This window comes from Bubalus bubalis, chromosome 11, assembly GCF_019923935.1.
Source record: "Bubalus bubalis isolate 160015118507 breed Murrah chromosome 11, NDDB_SH_1, whole genome shotgun sequence".
NCBI lineage: Eukaryota > Metazoa > Chordata > Mammalia > Artiodactyla > Bovidae > Bubalus > Bubalus bubalis.
The window spans coordinates 47,586,253-47,603,975 of NC_059167.1; the positions used below are offsets into that span (position 1 = coordinate 47,586,253).

At 37.5% G+C, this 17,723-nt stretch overlaps 1 protein-coding gene across 3 annotated transcripts in view; it reads left to right on the top strand.

The window, feature by feature from the left end:
* UNC13C (unc-13 homolog C) overlaps positions 1-17,723 on the top strand; it is an 855,380-nt gene that overhangs the window by 750,703 nt on the left and 86,954 nt on the right. For all 3 annotated transcript variants that reach the window (XM_044925029.2, XM_044925027.2, XM_044925028.2), the window contains one exon: positions 6,649-6,737. In XM_044925029.2, coding sequence (XP_044780964.2) covers positions 6,649-6,737 — 89 coding nt within the window. The remainder of the gene's footprint in view (positions 1-6,648; positions 6,738-17,723) is intronic.

Here is a 17,723-nt window from a genome sequence, read left to right on the forward strand (position 1 = left end):
GATCTAGGGCATTTTTTTTTTTTTTTTTTTTTTTTTTTTGCAATGGAGAGAACCATGTGTTCCTTATTTCTTACAACATACCATAGTATCCATGCCGAATGCTATAGGTCTAGAAAGTGATTTAGAGCATTTCAAGGAGAGTAATTTCCTGCCGGATTCACTAGGGAATTTTCACTGATTTCTCAACCATCTATTTTCAGTTGACCTAGGTACTTTAGGATGGATAAATTCTGGTCAAGTAGAAGGACTGGAGAAAAGTGATATTTTCAAAATAAAAGAAATAGCAAGAGTGCAGATAAGGCTATAAGAAATTCCTTGAAGCACTTGCCTGGTTGAAGGTCAGTAGAGGGGTCAGCAGGTGCCATGATCAGATTTTGGCTTTATTAAAACAACTCTAGGAACAGTTAGAGGATGGAATAGAAGTGAGAAAACAGCAAACACAACCTGGAGATGATTGCAACATAGCTTGGATGAGGAAAATTCTGCATCAGAAATTGAAGAGGATAGGACAGGTCGAGAAAACATTTCATAAATGTTATCAGTCATATTTGATATTCAAGTAAATATGGAAGGGAAAAACAGAGAAGAGTCAAAGATGGCTCTCAAAATTCTGCCTTAAACGATTGCATGCTATCAATCAAATCAGAGGCAATAAGAAGAGAGAGAAACTAAGATTGGGCAGGTAACAAGTTCTCTTTTTGATAGGTTGAGCTTGAAGTCATCAAAGTGGAAAAGGTTAATAGAGAATATGCTCAGGCATCCTGTTACAGCTGTTCGTGATGGTTTGGAGATCATTAACATAGAGATGGGAGTTGAAACCATAGGCATAAATGTGATGGCTCAAGAAGGGACTATAGAGTGGGAAAAAGAGGACTAGGAAGGAAAATTGAAGATATTAATATATAATGAATATATAGAAGAAGAGAAGTCAACCAAAGAGATAGACAAATAGGCAGAAAAATAGGAAATCTAGAAGGTAAGTCTCTGGAGAAGCAAGGGAATAAAGAGGTTGAAAGAGAGAGTAAACAGCAGTGTGAATGTAGTCTGAGTAGGATAAATAAAGTCACTGGTCTTAGCAATTAAGAGATCATTGGTGATTTGTGAATATTTCAGTGGAGTACACAGAGCCAAAACCACACTATAAAGGATTAATAAATATTTAAGAGATAAAAAGAGAATTAATTTTACACTTATGTTGTGCAGTTTGAAGGTCAAGAAAAGATAAAGATACTAGCTAGATGTCAATGAAAAAGTACTTATAAATAAGTTGGGCTTTTCTTCTATAATTTGTTTATATTTTATGTTAATATAAATGTTATTTAAGTATGATTTATACATTGGAGTAATAAAAATAATAATGGAAGAACTGAAGATAGACCAGGATATTTGATGGAAACAAAATGCAAAAAAAAAAAAAAGAAACTCAAGTTGAATAACATTCTACATTTCCTTTTTTTATAGAAATAGTGGTGAAGTTCGCATTTACTGAAGGATTTTCTGCAAAAAAATATTGACAAGGGTGTGACACCCACAAGACTAATGACCAGATTTTGAACACTGTAAAGATAAGGGCCAGGGGACCTTCCTAATCTACATTTCTTTCAATGAGCAAATAATAGAACCCTAATGCTGACGAGCTAAACATGAGAATGGGCAGTTTAGCAGCTTGTAGAAGAGAGAAAGGAAATGACATAGTAATAAACACTATGGAAAAGGAATAAAATTTCCACTAAAGACCCTTTCCAACCCACTAGTTGTATCTTTCAGTATCAGTATCAGTTCAGGCACTCAGTCGTGTCCGACTCTTTGCGACCCCATGAATCACAGCACGCCAGGCCTCCCTGTCCATCACCAACTCCTGGAGTTCACTCAAACTCATGTCCATTGAGTCGGTGATGCCATCCAGCCATCTCGTCCTCTGTTGTCCCCTTTTCCTCCTGCCCCCAATCCCTCCCAGCATCAGAGTCTTTTCCAATGAGTCAACTCTTCTCATGAGGTGGCCAAAGTACTGGAGTTTCAGCCTCAGCATTAGTCCTTCCAATGAACACCCAGGACTGATCTCCTTTAGAATGGACTGGTTGGATCTCCTTGCAGTCCAAGGGACTCGCAAGAGTCTTCTCCAACACCACAGTTCAAAAGCATCAATTCTTTGGCACTCAGCTTTCTTCACAGTCCAACTCTCACATCCATACATGACCACTGGAAAAACCATAGCCTTGACTAGACAGACCTTTGTTGGCAAAGTAATGTCTCTGCTTTTGAATATGCTCTCTAGGTTGGTCATAACTTTCCTTCCAAGGAGTAAGCGTCTTTTAATTTCATGGCTGCAATCACCAACTGCAGTGATTTTGGGGCCCAAAAAAATAAAGTCTGACACTGTTTCTACTGTTTCCCCATCTATTTCCCATGAAGTGATGGGACCAGATGCCATGATTTTAGTTTTCTGAATGTTGAGCTTTAAGCCAACTTTTTCACTCTCCTCTTTCACTTTCATCAACAGGCCTTTTAGTTCCTCTTCACTTTCTGCCATAAGGGTGGTGTCATCTGAATATCTGAGGTTATTGATATTAGTAAGAACTCAATGGTTGGTTTAGCAGTCACTGTTACAAGAGGCTGAAATAACATACCTAACATACTGTTAGGTCCCTTAGGGAAAGAATTTATGCTGGGGAAAGAAACTCTAGTGGGGATATGGTAACCGTATTTTTGGAACCAAGAAAATATCAGGATATAATCTGGCATGGTCTGGCAATGACTCAAACACTTAAATTTAGGACTAACTTGGTAGCTCAACATGTGGTTGCTAAGGAATGAAAGATTTCAAATGCAAAACTATTCTGTTAATAAGTCAGTGCAAAGCATCAATCTAAGAAGAAGGAGCACTCTGCATATCACAATTACCTTTGAAAGCATTTTTTCATGCTTCTTGCTGCCCAAGTAATAGTGAAGTTTGCATTTACTGAAGGATTTTCTGCAAAAAAATTCTTGAAGAGGATGTGACATCCACAAGACTAATGACCAGACTCTTTGATACTGTAAAAATAAAGGCCAGTATATTCTTAGGCTTCCAGGGACAGATACCCAGGAGAGAAAGTTAAGTCAGGTAGAGTTTAGTGGAAGAGAGAGATTTATAGAACAGTTAAGGAGTCTGTCCTATAGACAGTGATAATGCAGAACACAATTAGTGCACAAATGCAAGTCACTAACTGCCCGGGGTTAGTGACACATGGGGTCAAATTTGCAAAAGAAGGTGATAAGCAAATTGTCTTTTAAAGAAAAGTGGAAGTGAGCCTTGAGGACAAAGAACTTCAAAGATACCTTGCCTACTAGCTATGTCTTCCAGAGAATTCATTAATATCACCACAGCTCAATGCTATAAATTATCTCAGTGGTGTGAAAACTCAAATACAATACAAGCATGACTATGGTTCAATCAGACCTTTTTTTTTTTAATATTTTATAATCAGACCTTTAAAACTACCCTTTATCTGGCCTAAATTTTTGAATTCCCCAACTTTTCAAAGTGTGGATAAAATCTGTTGTGAAAGCTGTACTATAAATTCAGATTTTGACCCAGTATTCTTAAATTTTCATGGAGTATGTTCCTCTTTACATGGAGTCACTTAATATTTTATTTTATTTTGTTGCCAGCCAAGGTGTTCATGTACACCTGCTAATACAGTTTCTTATTTAAAATTTTTTTAATTGTGGCTTTTGAATGCTTAAAATTTTTTTTGTTTCTCTTTTTTATTTTAATAATTATAAATGACAATATAGGATGTGCAAATTATTTTTGATTTCACATTCCTTAAAGAACTAGGTTAAGTTTTAAACATTTATTAAAAAAAAAAATATATTAGGTTGCTTTTTATCTTTCCAAAGTGGCCAGTAATTTGTAAAATGTGCTATTGGGAATTTAGGCAATAAATAATCAATATATAATCAATTAATAAATATAGGAAATTATTTCTTATAAAATTTAGAGAGTTTGTAGGAGTAAGGAAAATTTTCTCAATTCGGACTCAAACAAATGCAGAAAAACTCAAGAACTGGTAAATTTGCTGGCCAAAAAGATTGTTTTATAATTAGGATGAGTATGATATTTATGCCCACTATTATTACAAGAGATCTTCAATTTACATATTGGCCTCATAATTACTGTTTGTAGTTAGAGGTTTATTGGTGTGCTTTAAATAAATATCAAAATACTTAACTAAAACCAAACCTTTTCTTTTTTTTTTTTTCCCCTGTTCATATGACAGAGGCATTCTGACTTCACCCACTTAAAAACTCATGCTTCTCTCAGGAAATGAAAACTGTCAGCCAATGTTTAAATTGCTATAGTTTGACAGTTTCAGATTTTCAAGTAATAACCAATTATTTTATAGGAAATTTCCATTCCCAAAATACCTAAAATAGACTAAAATGATTCATAGGAAAATAGGATAATTTCACCCAACCGAGCTATTTAACCATTTTTGTATGACTTTAAAGTCATTATATTAACAGGTGAATAAGGTAACTCAATGTGTATATCAAACTAATATGGGAACAAAATATACACTTTAAATAAGAAGCAGCCCAGTTTCCTGAAGAAAACCATGCTGTTGGAGGTGGCAGTCCTGTGGGGAAGGGCAGAACAACCACCTGTCCCCTCAGCAAGATTTACCAAGAAGTGGGGGACCTGGAGAAAATTCTTTGGGAGGTCGTCTCTCATTTTCTGTTCGTGAACATTTTTATCCAAGTGAAGTTGGGTTAAAACTGATATTAGGATAATAGCAAAAACATGTGATTCAAAAAAGTAATCAGCTTTCATGGTTCCTAGGATTGAGGTGAACAATCCACATATGTTTTCTTGGTTAAGGGTTGGGAGATACAGTTTTTTACACTAATTGTGTTTAAATGCATATCAATATCAGAGATAAAAATAGGCAATATCTATTTTTTTTATGAATTACTGCCTTGCTACTGGTTATAGCTCAATGTAACTCTCAAAGTATGAGGCTTAGGGTTATTGTAAGTTTCCAACTTCTAGAGAAATCTATATGTGTTAAGCTTGCTCATGCACGTGCGGATAATCTCTAATGAGGGCGGCAGAAAATGATATAGACCAGAAGAACAGCATTGACTCTGATAAAGGGGCAGAAACTAACTAATGCTAAAATCACCTAGATTTGAGTGAAAATTGACATTAAGGATTGGTTTGATATAACCAGTAAAGTGTCAGATGTTAAATGGGATTTTTGGTTTCTATTCTGTTTTTAGTCATGTCAGTATAACATAGAGCAATGCAGCTGGTAAGGTGTATAGATAAAACTTTTTCCTAATAGTTTCTTAGTTTTAGAAAAGTTTCTTGGAGGATTGGAGGATTTATGATCGTGTGTTCTATTAGGGACAATTTTTGATGCTAGGTTAGCTTCCAGGAGTTTAAATTGATTTGTGTCATACATGTATTTGGTGTTCTTAGGTTCTCTTATTTATAGTTAAGCCCTTCTTTCATTTGTTCTACTCCCCAAGGTTGTCTTTATCCTAAGCCCCTCTCTTCAATAATAGACCAACTTGAGCAAGAACTATAGGTACTAATGATAGGAAACTGAATTTCTGAAGACTCAAATGAAGATTGGTTTAAATTTCAGAAAATATTCTAGGTTTCCCTTTACATAAATTTCTATCCGCTAGATACAATACATCTGTTATATGTCATCCTATTTTGACAACTAGCTTGCAAAAATATAATTAACAAAGGATACAATTTTCTAAAATGCTGGTAAAGTTTGTGTTCATCCATCACTTTAATTACAAAAAATTCTGCCACATTAACAGTTTGGTGTTTTATTTGTTTGTATTTACTTATAGTGTAAGTTATTTTCTAATATTGATTAATATTATTTTAGAACTGAAACCAGATAAAAAGAATTTGGCTTTTACATTGTAAGAATAAGCATAATATGTCATCTTGATTTAATTATTTTACTCTCCCCCCACACAAAATAAAAACTTAAAAAATATATATATATAATAAAATGATAAACTTGAATCTTGAACTCTGAGTTAAAAATTGGCATCTAGGAAGAAAAGTTAGGCCTATCACCTATACAGAAACACAGTGGAGCAATAGGATAATTGTTCATCTATTACTTTTAATTCTATACTTGAAAAAATATGAAAACTCCTTCAACTAAGGCACAACATAATGTGCAAAAATTAATTTTTAGCAATTTAAAAAATTTTCAATGGTTCTATTTATTTACAGGGATATTACAGATGAAAATGTTTTCAAGCAACACACATGTTCAACTAACATATGACCAGTTTTCTAAGTCATGAAATTACCATGTTCTGTAATATAGTTTGTCATGCCTTGCATCCCACTGCTATAACCAACAAAGGCTTTGCCCTATAGCTCTTTTTTGTATGCATGCTATGCATTTTAATCATTTTTTTCCATAGTAAAAACTTTTAATTTTATTAGAATTTTCTAAATTTTGCATTTTATTTCAAAGATTAAAGAAGGAAAGAAAAAAGGATATGTATGCCATATTTGTTTGAAGTTTACCTTATAATAAGCAAAATGCTTCATGCTTCTAAGAAATAAAAGCTATGCTTTCTCAGAACTCCAAAGTAATATTGTTTATGATCTCTTTGCAGTTAGACCCTGAAGCTAGTACTGTTCTAAAAGAACTTCAGGTTAAACTCAGTGGGGTTCTGGATGAGCTCAGTGTCACTTATGGTGAAAGGTAAGTGGACCAAGTAATTACTATGCAAATGTATTATAATCATGTCTTCAGTGCTGTCTCTCTCCTCTGACTGTCTAAATCTATTTAACTTGAAGACTCAATTTAAGCATCACCACCTCTGGTAGGTTGGCCTCCTCATGCAAAGAGTTGACTCATTGGAAAAGACTATGATGCTGGGAGGGATTGGGGGCAGGAGGAGAAAGGGATGACAGAGGATGAGATGCCTGGATGGCATCACCGACTTGATGAACGTGAGTTTGAGTGCACTCTGGGAGTTGGTGATGGACAGGGAGGCCTGGCACGCTGCAATTCATGGGGTCGCAAAGAGTCGGAAACGACTGAGCGACTGAACTGAACTGAACCGAACCTCTGGAAAATCTTCCATGACCCTGCAATTTTATAGTGATGGCTTGCTGTTTGCTCCCCAGAACTCTGAGTATCCTGCAGTTGAGGAGCACTGACAACACTACACTCTAAGTTCTGGTCCACTTGCCTGTTTTCCTCTCATTACTGTATGTTTCTTAAGGGCAGAAATGACATTTCATTCCTCTTTGAGATTCTGGTTTGTAGACCTTAGCAATTGGCTGTTGAAGGAATAGAGGAAGGAAGAAAGGCAGGGAGAAAATCTTTACATGCATGATAGGGATGAGTTGTATCCATGCCATACATATCAGTGTGGTTCCAAAGAACTGAACTATTAACCCCATAACTGAATTAAGACAGCCTGCTATGTTTTAGGCTTTAGAAATGTTAATGCAATTAGCTCATGGGAAACTACTAACACATCTATGTTATGTCTTTTTTTTTCCCCATTAATTAACTTTGCTTATTAATAGTGTGGTTCTAAAGAATGAGAAGTTCATTCTAGATAAACTTCATTTTGGTCTTATAGGAAAAAGCCATCATCTCATCAGCAAATGTTAAAATAGGAAATTAATCACTTATCAATAATATCATTTGCAATATTTTCTCCCAATCAGTAAGTTGTGTTTTCATTTTGTTGATGGTTTCTTTTGCTGGGCAGAAGCTTTTAAGTTTAATTAGGTCTCATTTGTTTATTTTTGCTTTTATTTCCTTTACTTCAGGAGACAGATCCAAAAAATACCACTGTGATAGTGTTCTTCCCTTCCTTTCCTCTAGGAGATTTATGTATAGTACCCTGTTTTGGGGTCCTTAATCCATTTTGAGTTTATTTTTGTATATGGTGTTAGAGAATGTTCTAATTTCATTCTTTTGCATGTAGCTGTCCAGTTTTCCCAGCATGATCTATTGAAGAGACTGTCTTTTTTCAATTGTATATTCTTGCCTCATTTGTCAGAGATTAATTGACCATAAGTGCATGAGTTTATCACTGGGCTTTCTGTCCTATTCCACTGACCTCTGTGTCTGTTTTCATGCCAGTACCATATTGTTTTGATTACTGTAGTATTTTAATATAGTCTGTAGCATAGTCAAAAGTTAGGGAGCATGGTTCCTCCAGCTCTGTTCTTCTTTCTCAAGATACTTTGGCTATTTGAGGTCTTTTGTGTTCCCATACAAATTTTAATTTTTCTTCGTTTCAGTAGTGTGAAAAATGCCATTGTTAATTTGATAGGGATTGCATTGAATCTTTAGATTGCCTTAGGTAGTATAGTTACTTGAACAATGCTGATTCTTCCAATCTAAGAATATAGTATATCTTTCCATCTATTTGTGTGATTTTCAATTTTATTTCATCAGTATCTTATAGTTTTTGAAGTATAGATCTTTTGCCTTCTTAAGTAGGTTTATTCTTTGGCTGGTTTGTTTGTTTTCTTGGATATAATGGTAAATCAAACACATCTTTTAAGAAGTTCATTAATTTCATACAGAATTTGCTTTAAGTATTAGTTCAATAAATACTGACTTATTATTTTAACCTATGACTTCAGTTCTCAAATAAAGATTGAAATTTATTCTTAAGGAGAGGGCTAGCTATCTCTTTGGAGTCTGCTGCTGCTGCTGCTAAGTCACTTCAGTCATGTCCAACTCTGTGTGATCCCATAGACGGCAGCCCACCAGGCTCCACCGTCTCTGAGATTCTCCAGGCAAGAACACTGGAGTGGGTTGCCATTTCCTTCTCCAATGCATGAGAGTGAAGTCACTCAGTCAGAGTCTAGTCGTGACTTATTTGTGTATTTTGGAAAGACACATACTTAACAGACATCTACTGATTAGTTTTGCCACTCTTAAATCAGAAAGACTAAAAAGAAAAAAACACAAAGTATCATACTTTTTCTCAAATGTAGGAATGAAGCAAAGGAAAGTCCTATGCTTGGACTCCTCTTCAGTATCAGAGGTGTGTTCATCATCTTCATGGAAAGCCCCTTCACAGTTTAGATGCTGAGCCAGATGCAGTCTTGATGTATTGAGCTTTTAGGCTTCCCTTATAAAAAGAATAATTATCATATTCTGTTGCCATGGATTTATTTTCCACACTACCAACCAAGTCTGTATCTCACACTCAGGGTAGGTGAGAAGTCCATAAGGATCAGTCTGATCATGCAGTAGAGTCAAACTGGATGATTTCAGTCTGAATCCACCTTTCTTTTAGTGTAAATTAGTGGTTGCGAGTTTTTAAATTAAGTGCATAATTAATTGCCCCAAATCTATTTCATCTGCTCTTATTAAAACCCACAATTAAATTATTCTACTCTATGTAGCTGGCAGGATGATTTTTTCAGGAAAGCCAGGCCAAAGCCAAACCAAACATCTGAAGCCTGGGTCTCTGGGTTATAATACACGCATAGGAAACCCACCTGGGAACTGAGACTAAGTGAGATAAAACCTCAGTGATATCTTAATGATGTTCTTAATATTTTCTAAACCTTTGCCACTCAGGTTTATGTTTACGCACATATTTTGCAGTTTAGTTCTTTGGTTTATTATACTTCTTTTAATCTTTGGTACCAGTGGCCAGCTGGATTAAATAAATTTTAAAAATCATGAACATTTCATAGAAATTCTGTGTGTGTTCTGTGGCTTCTCAAGTACTCATGAATGAATAAATGAATGAATGAAATTACTCAGTCATGTCCGACTCTTTGCAACCCCATGGAGTGTAGCCCACCAGGCTCCTCTGTCCATGGGATTCTCCAGGCAAGAATACTGGAGTGGGTTGCCATTTCCTTCTCCAGGGGATCTTCCTGACCCTGGGATCGATAGAGTCTGTCATTATTTTCTGGTACTGTGTGTGTGTGTGTGTGTGTGTGTGTGTGTGTGTGTTCAGTTGCTCGAGTCGTGTCCAACTCTTTGGACTATAGCCTGCCAGGCTCTTCTGTCCATGGGATTCTCCAGGCAAGAATATTGGAGTGTGCCGGGGTCCAGCCCCAGCTGATCCAGGGTATTCGAAGGAGAGACGGCATAGGCGAGGGTGACGAAACAACTGCTTAATTAAACGTTAATTAAGGATATAAAGAGTAATAGAATAAGGATAGCTCAGTAGGAAAATTCAGTGGAGAAAAGAGGCTGAGTAGCTTGGTTTACGCGGGAGACCAATAAAACTTCAAGACAAGAAGTTTGCACCACTTACGTAGGCCGCAGGCGTCCTTCCATTCTCCCGAAGGAGAGGAGACACTGAGGCCTCCCCGGTCGGATCTTAGAAGCCCAGGCATAATTAGCAAGCATGGCGGGTTCCGCGCTCCAGATGGAGACTCAGCCAGAATTTGAAAGAGAGAGTGACATGGGGAGACCGAGTTTCGGTGAACAAGGCCTGCACTTTATTTTCCAAAGTAGTTTTTATACCTTAAGTTATGCATAGAGGATAATGGGGGAAGGGGTGGAGTCATGCAAGGACAGCAGTTCCTGGTTCTAATCGAAGCCAGGCTTTCAAACTTATCATATGCAAAAGTTCAGGTGATTTACATCATCTTCTGGCCAGGAGGCCTGTTAACATTTTAAGAAACTTATTTTTCTCTAAAGGTGATTATTCCAAAGTCAGGCACCAGCCTCCAAAAAAGCATTGGACAAAGCTGCATTCCTATAGGGCAAAGGTGAGGTGGGCTCAATCAAGAAAAGAATTAACTCAAGGGTCCAAGCTTACAAACATTGAGGCTACTACTTACATTTCTATACACCCATTATATCAATCACTGCCAAGGACACAGTAGGTAAGGAGTATGGAAACTTAGCAGCAAACATTGGCTCAATAAGTGAAAAACCCTTCACCAATACAATTTCTAATCAATCTTTTAACTACTCAAAGGAATCTGTGTTTAGACAGTTTAGAACATCTCCTGCCTCTCACAGTTGGGAGGCTCCGAACAATCACATGTGGCCGGAAAAATCTATTCAGGCAGGCTAGAGGATTTCCAAAGGAGTTTGTAGGTTGAAACACTGTCACACCCAGGAATTATTAACTGGAGCTGTAAGCTAACTTTTTTTCAGAGAGAGGTAGTGGGGAACAGCCCCCGTAAAGTCAGAGGTGTAGGTGAAAGCACAAAGCAGAAAGTAGGCAGACTCAGGTTTGGGGGGTAGATGCTCGAGAATTTCCAGGGGGACTCCTAAGGCTCGTCCCCGCCTTTGCGTATGCCTGGCCTCCTTCCTCATGACCTTTGTCATGGGCGGAGTTCCTCACGCTGGCTCCTGGCAGTGATAGAATTCCAGTTGAGCTATTCCAGATCCTGAAAGATGATGCTGTGGAAAGTGCTGCACTCAATATGCAATATGCAATATGCACTCAATATGCAATACGCCGGCTCCCGGCAGGAGTGGGTTGCCATGCTCTTCTCCAGGAGACCTTCTCAACCCAGGGTTTGAACCAGTGTCTTCTGCATCACAGGTGGATTCTTTACTGCTGAGCCACCTGAAGCGCTACTGATTAATAAAAACTTTTCAAGCAGAAAATAGATAGAAAAAAAGACTCTTTAGGTGACTTTACCAAAAGTTGATAGAGACAGAAGATTTTCAGGTCAGATTCCAGTGTTGATTCAGCCTGGATTAATGGTAGGGTAGAAGAGCATTTGGAGAACGCAATGGCACCCCACTCCAGTACTCTTGCCTGGAAAATCCCATGGACGGAGGAGCCTGGTAGGCTGCAGTCCATGGGGTCACTGAGGGTCAGACACAACTGAGTGACTTCACTTTGACTTTTCACTTTCATGCATTGGAGAAGGAAATGGCAACCCACTCCAGTGTTCTTGCCTGGAGAATCCCAGTGATGGGGGAGCCTGGTGGGCTGCCGTCTATGGGGTCACACAGAGTCGGACACAACTGAAGTGAATTAGCAGCAGCAGAAGAGCATTCTCTCTTATTCTCTGGTAATCCTTCCTCCATATGCCTGATCCCACACACACAGCTGTCTTCTGGTGGGTGTTTACCATATGGGTCTGTTGTAGGAGCCTGTTTGTACATTTTTGGATCATGAGTATCATACCTTCTGCTCAGTCAAGCCTCCACCTCAATTCACTAATTTAAGAATCAGTTCTAAGAAAGTAGCTATTTCAAAGGTGCTTAATAATACACTCAGCTGAATCACTGATGACCTAGTGGTAAATCAACCAGGTCAAATGTTTTCCGACATGATTTGCCTTTCCTACATATTGCTCCAAGTACCTACTGCTACTTCTTGTTGCTGTTCAGTTGCTAAGTCATGTTCGACTCTTTGCAACCTCATGGCCTACAACACACCAGGCTCCTCTGTCCTCCACTATCTCCCAGAGTTTGCCCAGGTTCATGTCCATTGAATCAGTGATGCAATCTAACCATCTTATCTTCTGCCACCCCTTTCTCTATTTCCTTCAATTTTTCCCATCATCAGGGTCTTTTCCAATGAGTTGGCTTTTTGCATCAGGTGGCCAAAGTATTGAAGCTTCAGCATCAGTCCTTCCAATGAATATTCAGGGTTAATTTCCTTTAGGATCAACTGCTTGGATCTCCTTAAAGTCCAAGGGACTCTCAAGAGTCTTCTCCAGCACCACAATCTGAAAGCATTAATTCTTTGGTGTTCAGCCTACTTTTTCATCATGCACAATTACTGGAAAACCATAGCTTTGACCATGTGGACTTTTGTTGGCAAAGAAATGTCTCTGTTTTTTTATATGCTATCTAGGTCTGTCATAGCTTTTCTCCCAAGGAGCAAGTGCATTTTAATTTCATGGCTGCAGTCACTGTCCACAGTGATTTTGGAGCTAAGAAAAGAAAATCTATCACTGTTTCCACTTTTTCCCCATCTGTTTGCCATGAAGTGATGGGATCGGATGCCATGATATTCATTTCTTGAATGTTGATTTTTAAGCCAGCTTTTGCACTCTTCTCTTTCACCCTTATCAAGAGGCTCTTTAGTTCCTCTTTACTTTCTGCCATTAGAATGGTATCATCTGCATATCTGAGGTTGTTGATATTTCTCTTGACAATCTTGATTCCAGCTTGTGACTCTTTCAGCCCAGAATTTTGCATGATGTAGTCTGCATCTAAGTTAAATAAACAGGATGACAATATACAGTCTTGACATACTCCTTTACCAATTTTGAACCAGTCCATTGTTCCATTTCTGCTTCCAACTGTTGCTTCTTGACCTGTATACAGTACAGGTTATTACCTTATTATTATTACCTGGTAACTCCTTCTCACCATTCCCAAGATGTGATTAATTTACCCTCATTATCCTAACTGGCTTTTTTCTTGCCTGCTAGTGTGTGTATTATAATTACACTTATTGTTGAAGTTGAGAGTAACAGACAACACAGAGGACTACTGAATATGCTCAGAGTCTCCACTATTTAAATCTCTTACTATTTTCTGCTGTTTAGTTAGGAACCACCAAAGTTGGTGTAGGAGGATATAAAGAATGAGAACAATAGTACTACAGATTACACCTCACAGACTTAGTTAAATCTTTTTTTAATCTTTCTTGAGTGCCTGCCTATGTTGGGTTAAAGTGTATTTAATAAGTAACTTAATGTTTAATTGCATTTATTTGCTGCTGTTGTTGTTTAGTCACTCAGTCATGTCCAACTCTTTGCCACCCCGTGGACTGCAGCACCCAGGCTTGCTTGTTATTCACTATCTCCGGGAGTTTGCTCAAACTCATTACCAATGAATCAGTGATGCCAACCAATCATCTCATCCTCTGTCACCCACTTCTCCTCCTGCTTTCAGTCTTTCCCAGCATCAGTATCTTTCCCAATGAGTCAGTTCTTTGCATCAGGTGGCCAGAGTATTGGAGTTTCAGCTTCAGCATCATTCCAATGACTATTCAGGACTGATTTCCTTTAGGATGATATGGTTGGATCTCCTTGCAGTCCAAGGGACTCTCAAGAGTCTTCTCCAAAACCACAGCTCAAAAGCATCAATTTTTTAGCACTCAGCCTTTTCTTTATGGTCTAATTCTTATATCCATAAATGATTACTGGAAAAACCATAGCTTTGACTATACAGACCTTTGTTGGCAAAGTGATGTCTCTGCTTTTTAATGCACTGTCCAGGTTTTTCATAGCTTTTCTTCCAAGGAGCAAGTGTCTTTTAATTTCATGGCTGCAGTCACCATCCACAGATATTTTGGAGCCCAAGAAAATAGTCTGTCACTGTTTCCATTGTTTCCCCATCTATTTGCCATGAAGTGATAGGACTGGATGCCATGATCTTCAATTGTTGAATGTTGAGCTTTAAGCCAGATTTTTCACTCTCCTCTTTCACCTTTATCAAGAGGCTCTTTAGTTCCTCTTAGCTTTCTGCCATTAGAGTGGTTTCATCTGCATATCTGAAGTGATTGATATTTCTCCCAGCAAACTTGATCCCAGCTTGTGTTTCACCCAGACCAGCATTTTGTATGATATACTCTGCATCTTATTTAAATAAGCAGGGTGACAATATACAGCCCTGACGTACTCCTTTCCCAGTTTTGAAACAGTCCATTGTTCCATGTCTGGTTCTAATTGTGGCTTTTTGACCTGTATACCAGTTTCTCAGGAGGCAGGTAGGGTAGTGTGGTATTCCCATCTCCTTATGAATTTTCCAGTTTGTTGTGATCCACACAGTCAAAGGTTTTAGTACTGTCAATGAAGCAGATGTTTTTCTGGAATTCCCTTCCTTTTCCTGTGATCCAACAGATATTGCCAATTTTATCTTTTGTTCCTTTGCCTTTTCTAAATCCAGCTTTTACATCTAGAAGTTCTTGGTTCATGTACTGTTGAAGCCTAGGTTGAATGATTTTGAGCATAACCTTGCTAGCATGTAAAATGACTGCAATTGTACAGTAGTTGAATGCTCTTTGGCATTGTCTTTCTTTGGGATTAGAATGAAAACTGACCTTTTCCAGTCCTGTAGCCATTGCTGAGTTTCCAAATCTGTTGGCATATTGAGTGCAGTGCTTTAACAGCATCATCTTTTAGGATTTGAAATAGCTCAGCTGGAATTCCATCACCTCCACTAGCTTTGTTTGTAGTAATGCTTCCTAGGCCCACTTGTCTTCACTCTCCAGGATGTCTGGCTCTAGATGAGTGATCATACCATTATGGTTATCCGGATCATTCAGACCTTTATTGTATAGTTCTTCTGTGTATTCTTGCCACCTCTTCTTATTTGCTTTTAACTATCAGTATAATATTATTTACTTATATAGATTATGCAAGGAGAAATATTTCTTGTTACTCATATTAACATTTTTGCTTCTATTGGTTAATAGATTAGTCCAGTGTAACACCTTGGGGTTGATTTTGCTTTTGTTGATATTAAGATAAAGTATTTGTTGAGCTTGAATGCTTTTTTAAAAAAATTTATTATAGTTGCTTTACAATGTTGTGTTAATTTATGCCAAACAGCAAAGTGAATCAGCTGTAAGCATACATATATCCCTTCCTTTTTGGATTTCCTTCCCATTGAGGTTACCACAGAGCATCGAGTAGAGTCCCCTATGCTATACAGTAGGTTCTCATTAGTTATCTATTTTATACATGGTATTGTGTATATGTCAATTTCGATCTCCCAATTCCTCCCAGCCCCTCCATGCCACCTATGTTTGTTATCTAGGTCTATGTCTCTATTTCTGCTTTGCAAGTAGGTTCATCAGTACCCTTTTTATAGATCCCACATACATGCATTACTATAAAATTTTCCTTTTCTCCTTCTGACTTCGCTCTGTATGGCAGTCTCTAGCTCCATCCATGTCTCTACAAATGACACAATTCCATTTCTTTTATGGCTTTTATATATATATATATATATATATATATATATATGCGCACCACATCTTCTTCATCCATTCTTCTGTTGATGGAAACTTAGCTTGCTTTCATGTCCTGGCTATTGTAGTGCTGCAGTGAACATTGGCATGCATATATCTTTTGAAATTATGGTTTTCTTTGGGTATATGCCCAGGAGTGGGATTGCTGGGTCATATAGTGTTCTATTTTCAGTTTTTTGAGGAACCTCCATACTGTTCTCCATAATGGTTGTATCAGTTTACATTCCCACCAACAGTTTAGAAGGGTTCCCTTTTCTCCACACCCTCTCCAGCATTTATTGTTTGTAAATTTTTTTGATGGCCATTCTGACCAGTGTGAGATGATAGTTTTGATTTGCACTGGTCTGATAATTAGTGATGCTGAGCATCTTTTCATATGCCTGTGGTCCATCTGTATGCTTTCTTTGGAGAAATGTCTGTTTAGGTCGTCTACCCATTTTTTGATGGTGTTCTTTGTTTTTATATTGAGCTGCAAGAGTTGTTTGTGTATTTTGTAGATTAATCCCTTGTCAGTTGCTTCATATATTTTCTCCCCTTCTGAGGGTGTCTTTTTGTCTTGTTTATGGTTTTCTTTGCTGTGCAAAGGCTTTTAAATTTACTTAGGAGCCATTTGTTTATTTTTGTTTTTATTTTCATTACTCTAGGAAGTGGGTCAAAAAAGATTTTTCTGTGATTTATGTCAAAAAGTATTCTGCCTATGTTTTCCTGTTAGAGACTTATAGTGTCTGGCTTTACATGTAGGTCTTTAATGCACTTGAGGTTATTTTTGTGTATGGTGTTAGGGAGTGTTCTAATTTCATTCTTTTAGCTTTAGCTCTCCAGTTTTCCCAGTACCACTTATTGAAGAGACTGACTTTTCTCCATTTTATTCTTGCTTCCTTTGTCATAGATTAGGTGACCATAGGTGGGAGGGTTTATCTCTGGGCTTTCTGTCCTGTTCCATTGATCTGTATTTCTGTGTGTGTGTGTGTGTGTGTGTGTGCGCGCGCGCGCGTGCAGTACCATACTGTCTTGATTACTGTAGCTTTGTAGTACAGTCTGAAATCAGGGAGCCTGGTTTCTCCAACTCCATTTTTCTTTCTCATGATTGCTTTTGGCTATTTGGGATCTTTTGTGTTTCCATACAAATTGTAAACTTTTTGTTCTAATTCTGTGAAAAATGCTATTGGTAACTTGATAGAGATTGCTTTGAATCTGTAGATTGCTTTGGATAATATAGTTGTTTTCACAATATTGATTCTTCTGATCCAAGAATATGATATATCTCTCCATCTGTTTGTGTGGTCTTTCTTTCTTTCATCAGTATCTTATAGTTTTCTGAGCACAGATCTTTTGCCTCCTTAGGTAGGTTTATTCCTAGGTATTTTGTTGTTGTTGTTGTTGTTGTTGTTTCAATGGTAAATTGGATTGTTTCCTTATTTTCTCTCCCTGATCTTTTTTGCTAGTGTATAGGAATGCATGAGATTTCTGTGTTTTAATTTTGTATCATACAACTTCATCAAATTCATTGATTAGTACCAGCAGATTTCTGGTGGCCTCTTTAGGATTCATTATGTATAGTATTATGTCATGTGCAAACAGTGACAGTTTTACTTCTCTTTCAATTTGGATTCTTTTTCTTCTCTGATTGCCATGGCTAGGACTTCCAAAATTATGTTGAATAATAGCAGCAAGAATGGACATCTTTGTCTTATGCCTGATCTTAGAGGAAATGCTTTCAGTTTTTCACCATTGGGCATATTGTTATTAATAGCTGTGGGTTTGTCAAATATGGCCTTTATTAATTA